The sequence below is a fragment of the Lonchura striata genome, chromosome 9 (genome assembly GCF_046129695.1).
Source record: "Lonchura striata isolate bLonStr1 chromosome 9, bLonStr1.mat, whole genome shotgun sequence".
In the NCBI taxonomy this organism is placed as follows: Eukaryota; Metazoa; Chordata; class Aves; order Passeriformes; family Estrildidae; genus Lonchura; species Lonchura striata.
Genome location: NC_134611.1, coordinates 5781700 through 5801795, shown reverse-complemented (window position 1 = coordinate 5801795; position 20096 = coordinate 5781700). Strand labels below are relative to the sequence as shown.

The following is a 20096-nucleotide window of genomic DNA, read 5'->3' as shown; positions in this document are numbered from 1 at the left end:
CAAACATTTCTGTAATTAGGTTGCCATCAGCCCATTCGTTTCATGCACAGAAGTTCAGCCCTGTGATTTATGATCTTTAAATCCCTGGATTTAAGGTTGTCTGCTTGGGTATTGTTTTTTTCTGATTCAAGTAAAGTTTCCTGTGCTGCAGCATTTCTCTAAGCAAAACCCTTAATTATGTAAAACTGATGAGGGAACAATCACCTCTCCTGGTGTTTCTGTCCCTTTGTGCTTTGGGATTTTTTCCTGACTTTACTGTGAAATTACACAATCCTGCCTGGAATGTTACATCAATCGATCCATGGTTTTTCTGCAGACTGCTGTACATTGAATTCTTGAGCAAATTGGACAAGCACAGTAATTACACTAAAGTGATATCAAACCCTTCTGGCCCTAGGATTGCAGCTATTTAGAAGTCTTGGGCTGCTGCTTAAGTTTGTCCCAATTTTTAATCATTGTGACATGAGTTTGAAAGCAAACCAGGAAACTGAAACCCAGAATGAAGGCTCTGGTCAATTTTCTCCTTTTAAACACTCAATTTTAGGTTCTCTTAAAAGGAAAAGGAGCAACAAGATGCAGTAAGGTGAAAAGAGTTCACTAATCAAAATGTTCTCAATCTGAAAAAAAAAAAAAAAAAAGTAGAAATAATTTAAGTTTTACATCCTAGAGGCTGGAATGAGGAATAAGTGTAGGGAAAAGAAACCAAATGCCATTGAGTAGCCCATCTGCTTTGTATTTTAAGGGTTGGGTAGCATGACTTTCTTTTTTTCTGCCATACACATTGTCAGGAGAATAACCTTAGTCAAGTTACATTGGCTAAATGAATAATCTCTTGAACATGTGGAACTCATTTTCTTGGGGTATTTTCCCCTCTCACCCTTTTTTCCTTCCTCTTCTCTGGTCCCTTGAAAAAGAAGATAAAAAAACCTGCTGGTTCCTGATTGCATTTCTTGGCACTGAGTTTTCCAGAGTTTTCTCTCCTTGTAAATGCCCAGAGTTTTCCAAGGAACCAAATTCATAAGGATTGTGCTCTCCTTTGCTCCTTTTCAGTGTTGTGCCTACTCCCCATTTCCTCTCTGAGGCCTGAAATGATCCCATTGGATTTTACCCCCCTACAGCTGAAACATGCTAACTGTATATATTTATATATAAATCTATAAATTAAATGCTTTTGGCCATCAAAATTAAGATCAGACTTGAATCCCAGTTCTCCTTGAAACCTTAAATACTGAGGAATGTGTGCACCCAAAGGGTGTGTTATGAGCCTGCAATGTTCATTGGTTCTAACTTGCATAATTCTCTTTATGAATTAGTATTCTGTCCTCTGCTGGTTATTTATTTCTCAGTTTTTGTGTTTTAATTAATCCACATTTTTCAGTCTTTTTGTACCTTTTGCCCAGACAGACAGTTTCAAGCATGTGCTGAATTGTCTTTGTTAGGCTCTTCTTTGCCTTCTGCTTTCTGCAACATTTCCTTGGAGGGATATAAAATCTGTATTTTAGGTGTCCAGTTTTCAGCCTCATTGAAGCTCATCAGGGTTAGTTCAGCAAAACTTAAAGTTTCAGCAGTTTTCCAATCAAACTCCAATAATATCAGTCTGAGAAGAAAGGTAACTACATGCTGGCTAAAGTGGAAATCACACTGCTCATGATTAATTAAAACAATTGATGAGAAAAGTTAGAGGCATTCATTAGAAAAATGAATTAGGAAAGTTCTAATTTCCAAGAGCAGGTGAAGGCAGTGACTGAGCTGAGCTCAGCATCACTTTTCTCTCTGATTCAGGGTCTGTGGCTGCTCCACAAATAATGCAATGAGAAGGAGCATTAGTTAGTTAAATCCCTTCTGAAAACATGTTTTCTTTTCAAACCCACAGGGGGAGAAAGGCATTTGTAGGGTGGTGTTGGGGTATTCCTTTCAGATCTATAGCTGCTGCCCTCGGTGATCCCATCCCTCTGGATTTGCCTTTTCCCGTGTGTTCCTCCAATCCCCTTCAGCTTCTTCCATGTCTTGCTGGAAATTCTTGGAGGAAAGCACGGAGCATGTTCCTGATCTCCTGGGAAGTCTCTAGTTAATGTTCCTTGGTTTTAGAAAATGGTAACAAAACAGAACACGAGATGGCTTCAGACACTGCAAAAATAAACTCCAGGCAGAAGCCACAGGTTTCCCTGAAAACAGCCTCACTGGGCGAGTTCCACCAGGAAAAGGATTTGCTGGATATTTGTTGGCTCACCACTTCTTGAAACATTAACCTTTCAAGTAGGAACCAGAGCCTGGTTAGGGGCTGCTTGAAGTTTACAAGGTATCACAGCCCTGCTGAGCTACTTCTGCCTGTATTTTACACAGCTACATTTTATTATTCTGCATAACTTCTTTAATATTATTGATTTTTGTCACGGAGCCCTTACCCAAATATGACCTCTAACTGCAGTCCATGCACTAAACCTGCAGAAAGATGGGTGTTTTGGGTTTTTTTGGGTTTTTTTTTTTGGTTGTTTAAATGGATGGTGAAGCAACTTCCATCTATTTACAGCTCAGTGGCTATTTTACTAATCCTGTGTTTGTTTTTCCTCATTCTCTTTGTCTCAAAAAAATGTTATTTTTGTTGTCAGGGAGATGGATTTGTGTCTTGTCTGGCAAATAAAGTGATGTGCAAATGGTTGAGTGCTCTGCAGAGCAGTTGGTGCTTGTGTTTGGTTGGGGACTGTGGAGATTTGGGGGTGGTGGCTGTTTCTGTTTGTTTTGATGCTGCTGACAGTCAGACTGGGGCTTTTGGAAGTGTTTTTCTCACTGCAGTGTATTTTCATCCTGAGGAACTGAGGGAACGAGCCAGTTAACATTTTACTTTTTATGCTGTCTTCTCCCAGATTTAAAACTTGAGTTGCTTTCAGTTTCAGCTAAATAAAAGTCTCTTAAGTAAGGATGTTTTGGGACACCTCAAAGCTAAACTGGAGCTTATCTCTGGCTTGGTGGGAAACCTGACTCCATCCTACCCTGAGATGGGGTTTGGGTGCTGGGCCCATCCATCACTATCAGACCCCATCTGTGCCAGGCATTAGATGCTGGTAGCCCAAATCTTCCCTGCCCCAGCCCCCTGCTCCTGAATTCCTCATTACTTCCTGATTTCTGTCTCTTATCAAATATTTGTCCTGTTGTCCAAAGCTAACAGCCAGGGAGTTGGAGTAATTAAAGGATATGTGGAGGTACCACAGAAGAATTCTCTAGGAAGCTGCAAGTGCTTTGACCCAGCCAGATACTTCAAGATCTTAGGAAAGCAAGGCAGGATACTTTGGGAATGTGTGTTTGGAAAATAAACCTCAGCTTCCTCAGGGCTCTATCCAGGCCATCCCCTGCAGGCTAACAGGGCCACATCTCCCAGCTTGCCTGAGGAGCTGTCAAGGATCCCTCCCTGGTGGTGATCCCTGCAGACACCAGGATTTTCTCTGTCTGGGCTTGTGTTTGTGTGGCCGGGCAGGAGGGCTGGGGAGGGTTAGGAGCAGGAGTGATGTGCCCAGGATTTGGGTGTTGCCAGAGGCCCCAGGAATGGTTCAGGGCTTTGTGCTCCTGGCAGCAGCGCTGAGCCTAAACCTGAGCAGAGCTGCAGGTACAGGCAGGGAAGTGCTGTTGCTCTCCAGTGTCTGAATAATTCCAGAAGAGTTTAGGAAGATTATAATAAGCTTTGAAATGGTAGAATTAGAGAATCATCAGGGTTGGAAGGGACCTTTAACATCATCAAGTCCAGCTGTTGACCCACCCCTACTGGAACCATTGAACCACATCTCCCAGATCCAAAACTCCTCCAGGGATGGGGCCTCCACCACCACCCTGAGCAACTTATCTCAATGCCTGACCCCAAAAACAATGAAAAAAAAATTCTAGTATCTAACTTTAATCTCCTGTCTCAGCTTAAGGCTGTTTATCCTCTTGCTGTTGTGGAAAGTGTCAGGATAAATCACTCTCCAACACTATTTTTTTTATTATTGGAAAGTAGACATTGCTGCAGTCACAGCACTAGGATAGTTCGACCTGGATGTAAAAATAAAGGAGTTTTTCCCAGTTAATTACTGTATACAAAGGCAAATGCAGATAAATAAGGTGGCATTTGAGAGCTTGAGGACTTGTATGCTGGGATGTTGGGAGTGACGGTGGGGATGGAGATATTCCATGGCTGAGGGAGGAGCAGCTCAAAGGAAAAGGCTGAACCAGGGCAAGGGATGGATACTGATCCAGAGGAAAGGTTGGATACTGAATGAGGGGAAAGGCTGGATGCTGATCCAGAGGAAAGGCTGGATACTGAATGAAGGGAAAGGCTGGATGCTGATCCAGAGGAAAGGCTGGATGCTGAATGAAGGGAAAGGCTGGATGCTGATCCAGAGGAAAGGCTGGATGCTGAATGAGGGGAAAGGCTGGATGCTGATCCAGAGGAAAGGCTGGATGCTGATCCAGAGGAAAGGCTGGATACTGAATGAGGGGAAAGGCTGGATGCTGATCCAGAGGAAAGGCTGGATACTGAATGAGGGGAAAGGCTGGATACTGATCCAGAGGAAAGGCTGGATGCTGATCCAGAGCAAAGGCTGGATACTGAATGAGGGGAAAGGCTGGATGCTGATCCAGAGGAAAGGCTGGATACTGAATGAGGGGAAAGGCTGAATGCTGATCCAGAGGAAAGGCTGGATACTGAATGAGGGGAAAGGCTGGATGCTGATCCAGAGGAAAGGCTGGATGCTGATCCAGAGGAAAGGCTGGATACTGAATGAAGGGAAAGGCTGGATGCTGATCCAGAGGAAGGGCTGGATACTGAATGAGGGGAAAGGCTGAATGCTGATCCAGAGCAAAGGCTGGATACTGAATGAGGGGAAAGGCTGGATACTGATGTTGAACCAGAGCAAAGGCTGGATCCTGAATGAGGGGAAAGGCTGAATGCTGATCCAGATGCTGATCCAGCACAGCCTTCCCACGTTGGGAGGGCCAGTGGTGATGGTTTATGGCAAATAATGCAGGGCAAGCATCTCATTAAACACGTGTGGGATTGTTCTGTGAGGGAGCTGAGCCTGCTGCCATCTGCTCCACAGAGCCAATTAAACAAGAGGGGTGGGGAGAATAAAGTACAGATGCTAATGGGCTGGGTAAACTGCAGGGTAAGTTCTCCTAAATATTTAGACTGTTTTCCTGAGGTTGTGTGTGAGGGCTGACTTTTGCTTCTGTGAAGTTCCCTCCGTTTCATCTGAGGTTGCCACTTAGCTCTGATTGTTCTGGTTAAAGTTAGGGTACTTTTAAGTCAGTGAAATTAGCATAAAGATGTTTTTTTTTTCCCCTAGGGTGGAATTATGCCCAGGAATTCTTGAGCAGGGAGCAGATATCCCAAGTAGGGACCAGACCGAGACAGGGGCTGAGCAGTTCATGTGTAGCCTCGGGGTTGGACTCTCAATCTTACTTGATTTTAACTGTTGATTTACTCATTATCTGTGCTTAGTTTGACTGAAGAATTCCTTCTGCCCCTTCTCAGCCATGCACAGTGCTTTTAATTAAAACAGAATATACCAGAGCATTTTAAAGAAATCAGTTAATTCCAAATCAAGCAGAAATAGGTTAAAAACCAAGGCAAATAAATTCCTGCTTGCACTGTGACTCTTACATAACCATGGATGATGTTCTCTGGCATTATTTTGCAAGTTCATAAATGGGCTACATGTGGAAAGGGTGGAAGAAGGGTCAGCTTTGTGTTAGGGACAGAAAGCTCCATTCTCAGGAGCTGACAGTTGATTTCCTCCGCATTCCTTTTGATGTCTGCACACTAAACGCTGCGTGGACAGAAAAATTCAATTCATTTAAAACATTTTGCATCAAAATGACATGCTTTAATGTATTTCCTTCTGATGTTTAAGTTATCTTTTCATCTCATGAGGGAGGGAAGAAAAAAGCCAACATGTTTGTAGTTAAAGTACCCAAGCAGAACTTTAAACAAAGGTCTTGATGAAGTCTCGATGTATGGGCAGCTTTTAAGAGTAGAAACCTTTTTTTTTTTTCCCCTCCCCTGCCCCCCCTTCTTGGCTCTCTGAGCCTTGTAAGCCAAGGAGATTTATTGCTGCCCTTCCAAATGCTTCTTCAGAATGAAGAGTTCACATTTTTTAAATTCCTCAAGTCCTCAGGAGGGAGAGGGATAAGGGGAAGTGATGATGGGGAGCACACCAAAGGATTTTCCAGGCTGGTTTTGCTGCCTTTAACTGTGCTGGGAGGGAATCAGCTGAACCTGCATCACAAAAACTCTTGGAGCTGTGGACTCCAGGAGTTGTCAGGGAGATGAACTTGGATGAAATTGAAACTTTTTAGTTGTTAGTGCTGATAATGCAGTCCAGGGTGTTTAGGAATCCCTGTCCTTGGCCAGGTGCACGGCCACGTGTGTGACTCAGCACTGGCAGAAGTGGGATCCATTCCCTCTGTGAAACCCCAGCTCTCCTGGAGAAATGTCTGAACAGCTTAAATAACCTCCATTTATTGCTGTTACAGCTATTGATTCCTCTGATGGCTGTTAAGAGAGCAAAGGAAAATTTTAGGGGTACTGTACATTTTCCAGTGGGGATGGCCCCACTGTCCCAAGGGGAAAGCTGCCCTTGGAAGTGAGAAATCTTGGAAGAGAAGCTCAGGTGATCAGGCAAACTTTTTAGGAATGCTCTTGGTGTAACCCCAAATCTTCCCAGTCTTATTTTTCAGCAGAATATAACAAGGTGTTGAGTGGTTTTTCCTCTGTGTCTGTAAACATCGTGGCTGTCACCTGTTCCCCCTGGGAACTGGGCTTCCCACAGGAGGACACAGCTCCCACTTTTATCTTCTGACACTTTTTTTTTTTTTTTTTTGCTATTAATGAGATTGATCAGGTTGTGTTCCAATTTGGTCTCACTTGTTTTTTCTGCACATACTAAATTTGTCTAAACTTGGCTCCCAGCCTCCCATGTTTTAGTTGGAAACAAGTATTTTTAAAAGTAATTATATTGGGTTAAGTGTTTAGCAAAAGAAGGGTCATAGTTTGCATGTGGAACTATTTTTAGCACCTTAGGTCAGTTTGGTAAATAAACAGATGTTTGGAAAATAACCCTGTTATGTCTTTGCCTTCCAAAGGCAGCCTCTGCATGCAGATCCCACATGGAGACATGATTCCCCTTGGGAAGCTTGGCACTGGGAGACTCCCCAGCTCCTTCTCTGACCCCATTTCCTCACCCATCCACCCTTTGGAGCTGCTTTCCTGTGACATTTATGACCATAAAGCTTCTCACACATCCTTTCTGGTTTTTCTTGCAGAGGATATTCAACTCCTTCGTGTACACAGAGAAAATATCGAATGGAGAAAGCGAAGTTCAGCAGGTGAGTCCAAAACCCCTTCACCTCCACTGGCAGAGTCAGCTCAGGGAATTCTTTCTGTCTGCATTCGTGGCCCCTTCCTAACCTCAGATCCCAGCCAGAAGTAGGATAAAAATGGGGATGGGCTGCATGTGCTGATGATGCTTTTGAGAATTTTGCAAAGCCTTTCCATCTGCTTGGTGTGGGGCTGATCCTTGGAAACAAAAGGGCCCTCATGAAGTAGCTCCCATTAATTGTCAGGATTTCATGTTGGAAGTGTCTCTTTTTAAATTTCAAATTCTAAGTAAACCCATTGATACTAATATGATACGATATGCACCAGCTACAGCCTGGTGCATCAGAGAGGTGATTGAGGGGTACTTGTAATTTTGTGGGGTTTTACAGAAACACATTTCAACATTTAACAATGAGATAAAATGGGCAGTTTGCATTTTAATACATGTGTTTATTTTTAAAATTAATTTTGGATCAGTTTCCAAACAGATCAAATAGGTCATGTTTTATTCTTTCAGAAATTAAAGTCCCAGTTGTATTTCTGGTAAAGGTGATGGGTTTTGGTCAAAGAAATGGAACAAAGAACCAGCTTTTCTTCCCAGTCTGAGCATGGACTTGCTCAGCCTTCAGGAGTAACCTGACCTTCCCAGACCCCTATCAAACCAGTTCTAATGTTCAGGAAAAACAGAAGCTGCTCAGAGTGGGGCTTTCCCTGGGGAAGAGGGAGTTGCAGTTCAGCCCTGCAGGTAGCCCCATTGTGGTTTCCTAGGGCAGGTCAGTGCATGGCATGTTCACGTGGGTTCAGGCTGCTCCTGGAGTACAGAAATAATTAAGACTCCAAGTCCTGCTTCCTGGAAATGGTAACATTTTCAATCTTCAATTTTTTTACTGAGGAAAAAGTCAAAGCAGAGCTGGTTCAAATGGGATCCTAAGGAACTTTTAGGTTGGAAAAGACCTTTAAGACCATCAAGTCCAGCTCTGCCACCTCACGTCCCCAAGTGCCACGTCCACAGGGCTTTTAAATCCCTCCAGGTATGGGGCAGCTGTGCCAGGGCTGGATAATCCTTTCTGTGAAGAATTTTCCCAAATATCCACCCTGAGCTGCCCTGGCCCAGCCTGGGGCCGTTCCCTCTCCTCCTGTCCCTGTTCCTGGAGCAGAGCCCGACCCCCCGGCTGTCCCCTCCTGGCAGGAGCTGTGAGAGCCACAAGGGCCCTGAGCCTCCTTTGCTCCAGGCTGAGCCCCCTCAGCTCCTCAGGGATTCTCCAGCCCCCTCAGCTCCTCAGGGATTCTCCAGACCCTTCCCGGCTCCTCAGGGATTCTCCAGACCCTTCCCGGCTCCTCAGGGATTCTCCGGCCCCTTCCCAGCTCCTCAGGGATTCTCCAGCCCCCTCAGCTCCTCAGGGATTCTCCAGCCCCCTCAGCTCCTCAGGGATCCTCCAGCCCCCTCAGCTCCTCAGGGATTCTCCAGCCCCCTCAGCTCCTCAGGGATTCTCCAGCCCCCTCAGCTCCCTCAGGGATTCTCCAGCCCCTTCAGCTTCCTCAGGGATTCTCCAGCTCCCTCAGCTTCTTCAGGGATTCTCCAGCCCCTCAGCTTCCTCAGGGATTCTCCAGCTCCCTCAGCTCCCTCAGGGATTCTCCAGCCCCCTCAGCTCCCTCAGGGATTCTCCAGCCCCTTCCCAGCTCCCTCAGGGATTCTCCATTCCCTTCCCAGCTCCTCAGGGATTCTCCAGCCTCTTCCCAGCTCCCTCAGCCTCTCCTGGGGCTCCAGACTCTCCCCAGCCTGTTTGAAGGCTTTGGCTTCCCTGCAGCCATGCCCAGGTGGGTGCTTGCAAGCAGAGGGACCATGGGGATGTGATGGTCACCCGGGTTTAACAGTTTAAATCCCAAACCATCCCGACATCCCTCAGGATGGGCTCTCTGGCTCTGTGTTGTGCAGGGCAGCACTTCCAGGAGCGTTTCTGGGTGGTCTGTGCACCACAGAAGGGCCATGTGGGCTGGATCAGATGTATCAGATGGCTTTTGAAAGGCAAAACTGTTTTTGGGAAACCAAGAAACTGGATTAAAAGTTCTTTGAAGTCCTGACTATGGATTCTCCACTGAGGAAAAGACAGTCGTTGTTTCCCAGAGCAGATGTCTGTGTTCATCCCAAGTGGATTTAAAGAGCTGTCCAAACATGGGAGGTGGGGTGATGGATTTGGAGCTGTCAGGGGAGAAAACGGGGCTCTGCTAAAGTGTAATTACTGTGCTTAAAAGCTCTACAGTGAAGTGGGTGGAAGAATAATTGAGCACTTCTGGTTCATTAATAACCAGATCTTTTAGCCCTAATGAATCCCCAGCAATAGAACCCGAATTTTACAAGAGTAGGACATTGAATGGAATCATCTTGAGTAAAGGCAAACAAATGTAAGCAAATGAAATCCCCTGCCAGAGAAATCTAATTTCTGCTTTGCTCATTCATTAACATTTTCATAGCAACTGCTATCCAAAGGCAATTAATGACAGTTTTATGTCAGCTGTTTTTTTTTTTTTTTTTTGGCAGAGTACTGAACTGTTGTGGGGGTGGTGGGTTTTTTATACCAAACCATGTAAATAATGACTCTCAGTTTATTGAAAAAGTGAAAGATTCCAGCTGTTGGCCTTCAGGCCTAACTGTTCAATACCTTTGGCTTTCTTTGTGCCACACAAGGAGCAGTTTTACCTCTCAGCATTGAGCTGGTTACACTTTTAAGGTCTGCAGTTATAGAATTACTGTTGTACCTGACAGATAAAACATTTTCTGCTTTGAATAGGTTATTAAAATTGGGATGGCAATGGCCAAAACTAACTTGGATTCCTTCCCTGTGAGTTATTTCAGTATCAGAGAACTCTCATAGGATGTGAGAATGCAGTGGTGCGAGTTAGTGATGTAAATAAAGTAGGACAGGAGGAGTTTTATGAGGGGAAAATCTACATTAGCTAATTTCAAGGAAGTCAGTGTGTGTTCAGTGTCCCGCCAGACATCTGCTTTCTGTGATGTGGAGAGAAGGGGTCTGAGCTCCATGCAGGAGAGAGGGTGAAATGCTCTCAAGCAGGAGTAGATTTACCAGCTTTGATGAGAAAAGGCTTGAAAAGCTCAGGCCATGCTGCTGTTGGGTTGGATTTTTAGTTTGGTTGATTTTGCACTGGGCAAAGAGGCCTTTGGGGAGGAAATAGATCTGAAAAGTGCTGAAAAAATTACATTTAGCTGTTGAGCACAGCACGTTCCCTGGCTGTGAGAAGTGGTGTGTTCACACACATTAGTGAATTGTGAGCCTCACAATAAAAGGCAATTATTGTGTGTTTAATGTACTTCCAGAATGATTCAGGAGTTGTGACCTCTCTCTAGGTTTTGCTGTGCATCCTGTTTAACATCTTCCTTGGAATAAATCTTGGGAAGCTTTGCCAAAGGTACTGGCCAGTAGAAAACCTCAAACGAGTGCTGGTTTCTGTGACAAAATGCACATTGGAAAGTGGTTTCCTGCATCCCGGTTGCAGTAATGGAATATATTTTCAGTGTTACCCAGAGAAGCAGGAATGGGGACTTTCCACAAGGGAGAATGGACTTAAGTTGAAGGAGAGGAGGTTTAGATGGGATTTTAAGGAGAAATTTTTCCATGTGAGGGTGGGGAGGCCACAGAAGCTGAGGCTGCCCCTGGATCCCTGCAGTGTCCAAGGCCAGGTTGGAGCAGCCTGGCACAGTGGAAGGTGTCCCTGCCCTGGCAGGGAGTGGGAATGGATGATCCTTAAGGTCCCTCCCAACCCAAACCATTCCAGGATTCCATGAATGGTTAAAAATTCCATGAATCTGTTAAAACAGAGGTGTGGGATGAAGCTGGAGGTGATTCTGTGATCCTTCCTTAAGCCGTGTCCCTGCTCTTCATGGTTGATACAAAACCCTGACAAGATTTCTTCAAGAGCCACACAGATGAAGCATAAATAACATTAAAAGTTTCCTAGATTAGGAACCCATGGATGCTCAGGTGTGGTACAGCAGCAGGATGAATGCCTGGTGGATGTTGGAGAGAGGTGCTTTTTTCCAGATTTTTCTGGTTTGCAGAGGGAATTTAAACCTCAAAATTCTAACTCAGCTCTTCCGTGTGTAAGCAATCCTTTCCAAGGAGCTTGGCAGTGTTAAATCCCTGGCTGTGAGTCCGTCCTAGCATCCCTGCCTGTCAACCCCACTGATGCATATTTTATATACAGGCTTGGAAACATGAAAAATACCTTGGCTTTCAAGCTACAGCCAGAAATAAAACCTCACCTTGGAGCTCTGCTTTCCCTCAGAGCTCCCTGCAAAGGGAAGACTTCAGAGCTGTGGAGCTTTGAGGGGGAAGAAGCTTTAAAAAAAAGCTCAAGGGAACGATGCAAATGAGGGAAATGTCTCTGGGAAAATTAGAGGAGCTCAGTGATGTTGTGATGAAAGGTTGTCAGTGGAGATGGTGACAATTGAAGTGCATTACCCAGGGGTGCTGCAGTAATAGAAACAGGTGTTACAGTCCAACCTGTCTGCAAACCCAAGGGCTTTGGCTGCGTGTCAGCTGCCAGAGGAAATCCAGGGAAAACAGGGCTAATGGCTGCATTGTTCACAGAGAGCACTCACTGCTCATTGCTTTGTTTATTAAAATTAAGGAGAAAACGCAGAAATCTGAAAAATACCCACTGAGGCCTCCCCTTGCTGTTGTTTTCGAGATGAGGCAAAGAACACTTTGTGTAGAATAATAATATTTTATGTCAATCTTAAGGTATCCAGCTTTATTTCAGTCTCTATTAAAATGGGTGAATTTGGAGCATTTCTGTGGGAGCAGGAAATGTCTGTCACACTTGGTACCCACCCAGGTGTGGGACACCCCTGCCCCTTTCCTGTGCCTGATTGGGGGCATAATTTTCCATTTTGCCTTAAAAATGCTTCAGCAATTATGTAAGCATGGTTTCAGAGTTCAGTCTTCTGTCCTTTCATTATTTGTTATCTCTCTTTCTCTACTTTGGAGGTTTTGTGGGTCTGGCATCCATCAGCATCCAGCAGCTCTCCAGCTTCAGGCAGGTTAAAAAAAGCAGGGTATGTGCTGGATAAAAACTTCAGGTTTTTATTTAGAAAGAGGAGAAGGTGATTTAAGCCTGCAGCTTTTACTGTGACAGGCTCCAGCAGCTGAGTGCATCACCCTGCAAAGGGAATCAAGTTTGGGAGGGAAGCAAAGCCCAACTATGGAAGAAAACTTTGTTTTGTTAGGCTTCATCTGGGTGATACTTCTCAATTTGATTAATTAGAACCATTTGTTTCTAGTATTTTATTGGTGTATTACCCTCAGTTGCTTATCACAGTTTATTCATTTGAAGAAATTTTCAATGGAAAATTATTTTTGGATCGTCTTGCCCTTAGTGACTTTATTGAGTTTGCTGGTTTTGAAGTGGTTTGGATTGTTGGGAGCATTGTCTTGGTATCAGAGGGCAATATTTTTAGAGTTCTTTGGATTAGACAGAGTCAGATCTTCCAGCTGTGGGCAGGGAATGGTGTCTGGAGCTCTGGGAGGTTTCAGATCCCTCACTGCTGACACGCACTTGACTCCCCACCCCAACCGAGGCGCTGGATCCCATTTCAGAAAAATAACGGAGTGACTCTGAGCCATTCACAGGTTTTTCCATGGGAGACACAGTTTGGGAACAAAGCATTGGCTTTTTGTCAGCTTCTGAAGTACAGGATCTTCTGAAAAACAGATTTGTCAGATCTTTAGACTCGGCACAGCAGGGTGAAATTCAAAGGCTGTGGGGTGCTTTTATCGTTCAACCTAGAAGGTGAAAACTCATCAACACCAAACCCTCGGCTTGAACAGCATTCATTTATCAGAGAGCAGCTCTGATTCCAAACCACAGGCCTTTTGTTCTGGGGCCCTCTGATGCTTTTATGACTGCTAATGATGCTCAGCAAACTTCAGCTCTCTCCCCTCTTCCTGATTTCAGGTAGGGGAGCCAAGAGAGAAATCTCAGATTCAAATATCTGCTTTACCTTGGCATTTCATTTGCCCAGCCTGAGAGGAGAACTTTGTACCCACCAAATCTAAGTGCTTTGATTTAGGAAACTTGGTTTGTGTTTGTTCCAGAGCACAAACAATTTGTACTGTATGACTGCTCTACCATCCCCCCATCCGTGATGGAGTGAGTATGAAATTCTGGAATTCCTCATGCTGTCATTTAATCTGTAAAGAAAATGAGGATTTCTTTGCAAAGTAGCCTGAGTTTTCTGCTACTTTGGATGAAAACAGAGAAGGCAAAACTCCAAAGGTGCCTCTTACCTTGTCTTCATCTTCTTCTGCATGTCTCCCACACCAGTGTTTAATGGTGGGTTTTAAACAATTCCAGGAGGATCTACTTCTAAAGAACGCATTTGAGGGGCACAGCCAGACAAAAACAAAGTTTACTGGAAAGCAGGAAAGGATCTCCCCAACAGCTTATTATCCTAACAACTGGGAACAATTTAACAGTGCTGGATGTCTAACATGGAGGAGCCCATTAGCAGTCCTGTGGTGCCTTGGCAATAAATCATTCCACAGACCTAATTAGGTGTAATTCTGCAAGTCATTTGAGCGGGGTGCTGTTAAACCTGTGCTCCTTGGAGACCTGTCAGGGAGCACAGCATTCCCTGGCACAGGGAGGCAGAGCAGTGCTGTTATCAGCGGGGCCTCCTTCCTCACAGAACCCCAAAAATCGTGACAAAACAGCCTGTTGGTAAGAGTTAGCAGAGACATTTGTCAGTCCAGGGCATCTGGAGAATCCAGGGCTGCTTGCCAGCACACAGAGGCAGCAGCACTGTTAAATCATCCCTGTAGGGTTTGGGGTGTGCAGGGAGCAGGAGAGACGAGTGCTGTGGATTGAGGAGCTGATTTAGCTCTGGAGAAGTTTGCAGAAATGCAGAACAATATTTCTGGTTATTCAACACCTCTGTTGCTTAAGAGATGATTCTTTCATTTGGGGTGTGTCTGGCTGAATATTAAGTATATAATTGGTTGGTGTGAAAGAGATGCAGAATACACAGAGCAAAAAAAAAAAAAAAAAAAAAAGCCTGATCCATTTAATCAGTTCCTCCCTTTGATGAAAGACCAGGAGTGAAAGTCTCAGTAAATGTTCCTGTAAAACCTGGTGTCTCCTGGTAACTGTGTTCACTGTCACGTTTGCTCCAGGAGCAGCCACAGGTTTTTTCCTTTCCCATTTTCCCTGGCAGTCATTAGTCAGGCTCGTTGTGAAGTGCCTAATGAAGGGACACAAACGAGCTCTTCTGTGACAGCCCAGTCACTCCAACAGCCTGGGATGTGTCCCAGCAGGCTCAGCCCTTCCCAGGGCCTGGAATCTGCCTGGCATGGAGAGGGCAGAGGTGCCACAGGCACCACCAGCCCTCAGGTCACACCAGCTTGGAAGCACTTGCCAGCAAAAAATCATTACTTTTGAAAACACAGGTTTTAATTGCTTGTTAAGGAATGGGTAATACAAAGAAACTGGGTTGATTTTAAACTTTCTTATGTTTTATGTTTTTTTTTTTTTTTCAGTTGGCAAAAAAAATCCGTGAGAAGTTTAACCGTTACTTGGACGTTGTGAATCGGAACAAGCAGGTCGTGGAAGCTTCGTACACTGCTCACCTCACCTCACCCCTGACTGCCATCCAGGACTGCTGCACCATCCCCCCATCCATGATGGAGTGAGTGTCAAATTCTGGAATTCCTCGTGCTGCCATTTAATCTGCAAAGAAAATGAAGGTTTCTTTGCAAAGTAGCCTGAGTTTTCTGCTAGTTTGGGTAAAAACAGAGAAGGCCAAACTCCAAAGGTGCTTCTTACCTTGTCTTCATCTTCTACATTTCTCCCACACCAGTGTTTAATGGTAGGCTTTAAACAAGAGCTGGGAATCAGCTGGAAGCAATAAAAGGAAAAAAGTTTGTTCATAGTGTTCTGTACAAAAAGAGTCTGTCTAGATCCAAGACACCCTTTTTGCACTGAGGCACTGCTTGCCCTGAATAACTCTCCTCAGGCTGGTCATGGGACCTTTTCTCTCCTTTGAAGTAGCCAAAATCACGAGTTGGTCAGTCCATCACATGCTAACAGCTCTGTGCTCCAGTTTAATCAGGCTGACATGCTGCTGTTTGATAGCAGAGCTCTAATGAAATCGAGTCCATTGCTTGGAAACTGCATTTCTTCATGTTCAATTTGGTTGGTTTTAAATACAGGAGTTTTGACTAGGCTAAATCCAACCAGTTGGTTGTCTTTAACTGTTGTGCTACATATTTGCAGAAATTTCTTTCTGTAGAAGTGTGTGATTGAAGCCCTGATTTTTCCAGTCAAAGAGGAGCAACTTTATTGAAAAACTGAACATTTAAAACATCTATTTCCATGTGGGCTTCAAAAGAAGAGTAACTTTCTTTTTATGCAAACCTTGATTACAGACCGATTTTTATTGTTTCTATCTCAGTCTGATTTAAAAACATTTGAGAGGGAGGAAGGTAATTTGGGTCATCAGGTGACTCCAAGGGCACAGGTTTGGAGTCTGTGCAGTTCCTGCAGGACTAGGTGCCTGTGGAAAATGCTGCCACATCCAGGCTCTTGGCAGTGTGGATAAAAGGGTCAGGAATTCTTTGAGGATAAAAACCTTTCTACTCTCTGTTCACAAAATCCATGGAGGAATCAACAGGAGCACCTACCCAGCAAGGGCTGAGAGGAAGGAGAAATGGGATTTATCACCCTTGTCAGTGTGACCTGATTTTTAATTAAAAAGAGAAGTTTGCTTTTAGTCTGGAAACTTTAGTGAATTCCTTTTCACTTTGTCCTCCAAAATTACATAGCTTGGAATTCCTCTAGAAATATCTTTACCTATGGTGAACTTGCATAAGAACCCTTCCCAGTAAAAGGTTTAAAACACAAGCAGCTGGCAAAGCAGAGGGGTGAATTTTTGTTTGCACAGCTCCTCATTCAGGCTCTGCAATGTGATTCTCATTATTTAGTTGCTTGGATCAATAATTAAATGGTTCCCAGACCAGTTTATCAGCTCCAGGATGTTCTGGACCTTGGCAAGATCTGCTTGAGGCTTTTCTGGCCATTGGACCCAGTGCTGTCTATAGGAAATCATCTGCAAGGCAAAAATAATAATGTAAAAATGTATTTTGTGTTTGAAACTTCCAAGTTTGAGCTCCATGCTTTGTTCATTGCCTGATTTGTCTAAATGCTGGCATAATTTCAGTTTTTCTGCCCTTTCTGCCTCTCCCATCTGCTGCTCTTCTTTCCATTTTCTTTCCCTGTGGCATCACCTTTCTGGGAGATTCCCCATTTTGGGTAAAATATCAGGAAAGAAGCTGATTCCCTTGGATATTGTGATCATATTTTGAATTCTTCCATGCTTAATTTGTGGACTAGCTGGGTCTGCACTTGCAGGAAGTGAAATTGGATGTGCTGCTGTTGATAACAGCTTATCCTTGATGTTTAAAATGTTTAATGTTGGTGTTGCAGCAACAGTAATTCTAATTTTTTGGTTAAAGTATTTATTAACTGTTGCTGCAGGAGAGGTCATGGGGAAAAAGACCCAGATTTGTCTGTGAAAATCACTTTTTCTCTGAGATCCTTTGCCTGAGATTGTGCCTTGGCCATGTCTGAGTCCTCAGGGCTGTGGTTTTCATTCTGGAGGGTTGTGAAATGTTTGTGTTACAGCTCCTGAACTCTGTGTGTTCTTCTGGCTGTTTCCTCATGTGGCCTCTTTATTTGAGCAAACATTTGGGGCAAGAGCAGCATCAGAAGTGCATTATTTGTAGGTATTTTTAGGTAGGTTTGAAAGTTTTCCCCAGTGTTTAAGGCTGTTTGTCCCATGGTGTTCAGCCTCTTATTGTCCAGCTTATTGACATTGAATTAGGAATGCTGCAAGTGTGGATTGGTTTGGGGAAAATTAACTTGGGATGGATGAACTATTCTGTAGGGAAAGCATTTTTAAATTGTTATTGTTCTCTTTTTTTAATGGATTGCTGGCCTCGCTTTGTTGCTACCATTAAGAAAATTATCCATGAGTTTGTTTGTATTTCTCCTGAAAATCCAAGCATTGGTTTGCCATGTTGCTTGGGATAAACTGTGAGATTGCCACACCTGGTGACTATAAATAAATGATAGAAAATAGGACCTAACAAAGCATGAACTGGGTTAGAAAATGAACTTGGCATTTAAATTGGTTGTTTAATGAGTAGTGAGATATGACAGGGAAAACAATATTTATTTTATTGCCATGACATGGTGTTGGCTCTTGCAGTGAAGAGCCCAAATGAGTGAGTTTCCATGTTATTCCAGTCTGGATTAAAATTCCCAGCCTGACTGTGCTTTTGGTTGCTGTTTTATACCCCAAATATTCTGGTTTCAGTGGTGTAAAACCAGCACTTGTGTGTTTGTGCCCTCTCCAAGGCAGGGTTGTGCAATGGAGCTACCTTGGTTTGGAAAGCGGCGAAAAGAAATAAATTGGAATATGCAAACCCAACTGGATGAGGCAGCACAGTTGGTGGCTATCGAGTGGTTTTGGCAAGGCCTTAATTCAACAAACATTTCCTGATAAAATTTCACTCAGCTGCTTTACCAAAGCCTCTAAATGTGCTTGGGCACAGGGAAATAATCCCAGGCCTAAATCCATATGCAGGGACTGCCGAGCAGGGGTGGGCAGGGCAGGGACTTGTGTTCCCCTCTTGGAATCCAAAACTCCCAGAAATTTGGGCCTGGAAGCCAAAGCTTAGAATTAAACCCAAGATTTGAAACCTTGGAAAAGGCTCCCAAACTGAGGTGCTAGAAGTGAGAATGTGGATTTATAGTTTAAAGCAGAGACAGGTTAAGCTTAATAAAAGAAAGTTTAGACTTTTAGAGTTTAAGATAGAGAAAAAATAGAAGTAATTACAGAAGTAAACAGAGTTTAGAATGCAGAACTGTAGGTTTGTGTGCCATATCATGATTGGCTAAGAAAGCTCACACTGTAGCATGAGTCCATAAGACCAAATATGCAAAGATGGGTCAAAAACATAAATATCCTTGTTGTCAGTGTTTTATTGGTTAATAAACCCTTAAAAGGATTGTGACTGGAGGTCTTGTGACCTTCTGAGCCATGCAGTGAAGATGTGAGCCCAGCTCACCCTTCCTACCAGTGTAGAAGATAAGAAAAATAAATCACATCATCTCAAGCACTCAGAGGTCCCATCTCTAATTCATTAAAAATCCCCACATTTCCCTTTGTTTTTTTTTCTGATCCTTTCTCCAAAGGCAAATTATCTCTGATGGCATTTTCAGCTCTACCTAGTGAAGCTCTGGAATGGCCCAGGGACAGGCAGGGAGCAGAGCTTTCCAAACTCTTCCCACGTGGCTGGTGTGGAAATCGGTGCCAGGCTGTGTTTGTGCCCCTGGGGTCAGAGCTGGGCACCAGGGAGCAGCTCCTTTTCCCAGGCACTGGGGAAGAGGCTGCTCCATGCAGAGTTAATCTGGATAAAGTGTTCCAGGCTCTTAGCAAACTGATGGGAGATAAGGAAAATGGATGTCAAGTGAGGTGCATCTTCTAATCCTGGAAGAAATCCCTGCTGGAAAAAGGAGCCTTTGTGTTTCCTCACCAGCACAGGCTGCTGAATAAGCCACGAGGAACAGATTTCATGCTGTCTCCAGACATTCCCTGTCACCATGGAACTGGGTGGTGATTTACCAGCGAGGTTTTAATTAAAGTGTCTTTCTCCTGAAGAGCATAAATGCCTTTGTGTACAAGTTGGAGTCTCCTGCTTTTTGTGCCTGAAAGGCCTCAGCAGGCATTGAAGGAATCTGGGATGGGCTGATGGAGCACCAAGAAGGGAGGGAAAGAATAAGCAGAATTTATTTATCAAAAGTCCCGAGTACCTGCAGTGGGAACTTCTGGGATGCGTGTCAGTTGTGAGAAGTGTCTAAATAGGGGTTTAAGAATTGAGTTTTGGGAAGCAAGTTTGGAAGCATTAGGGGGTTCTACCTTTGCAGGTCTGCATGGTCTGGCTTGGCAGTGATACTGGAATATTTATTCATTGAGATACTGCTGGCCTGGATGGCAACAGGCAGATAAAGAGGTGGTTGATACTGAATATTTGCAGATGAAAGGAAATCAAACCCCTTCCACTCTAAGAATAAGTCGGGTATGTGGGTAATGGTTGAGCATTTGTCTTCTACCCATTACACAAAATTTTCTGGAGAAGTTGTGATTGCTCTCTTGTGGGAGACTTCCAGAAGTGGTTTCTATAGTTCAGCTGGCCAGGGAAGTTGGTTGTGTTAGGGCCCACAGAGCACCTGCCAGTGGTTTCTAGCACAGCAGTGGCTGCAGTAGGATCACCTCCCAGAAAATAAAAAAGATTATTCCGATGCATTTGTGAGGAAATGCAGCTGTTCCTGCAGCTTTTCCAACAAAAACCAGGTGGTGCTTTTAAAGGGAGACAAAAAGTCTTCCCTGAGCTAATCTTGATCCTCCTCTCTGCCCAGCTTTAAGATCCATCACTCCGATGTGCTCCAGCATTCCGTGTCCTCGGCTCTGGGGGGAAGTGGCAGCCCCAGGAGGCTGCCCCAGTGTCCCTCAGTGCTCCTCCTTGTTGGACCTGGATCCTGTGTGCTGCCTTTTCATCCCCCTTCCACCCTGGAGGCCACAAAAGGATTTCACTGCTGGGTTTTCATGGGAAGCTGCCCCACGTCTCCAAAATCCATCTGTTCAGGGGCACTGGTGTTCATTAATGCTCCC

The 20096-nt window shown here is 44.3% G+C and overlaps 1 protein-coding gene across 1 annotated transcript in view; it reads left to right on the top strand.

The window, feature by feature from the left end:
- Positions 1-20096, top strand: part of CACHD1 (cache domain containing 1) — an 87391-nt gene that overhangs the window by 21932 nt on the left and 45363 nt on the right. Inside the window, exons 2-3 of the mRNA XM_031505476.2 lie at positions 7294-7356; positions 14902-15050. Of these exons, the coding sequence (XP_031361336.1) occupies positions 7294-7356; positions 14902-15050 (212 nt within the window). The remainder of the gene's footprint in view (positions 1-7293; positions 7357-14901; positions 15051-20096) is intronic.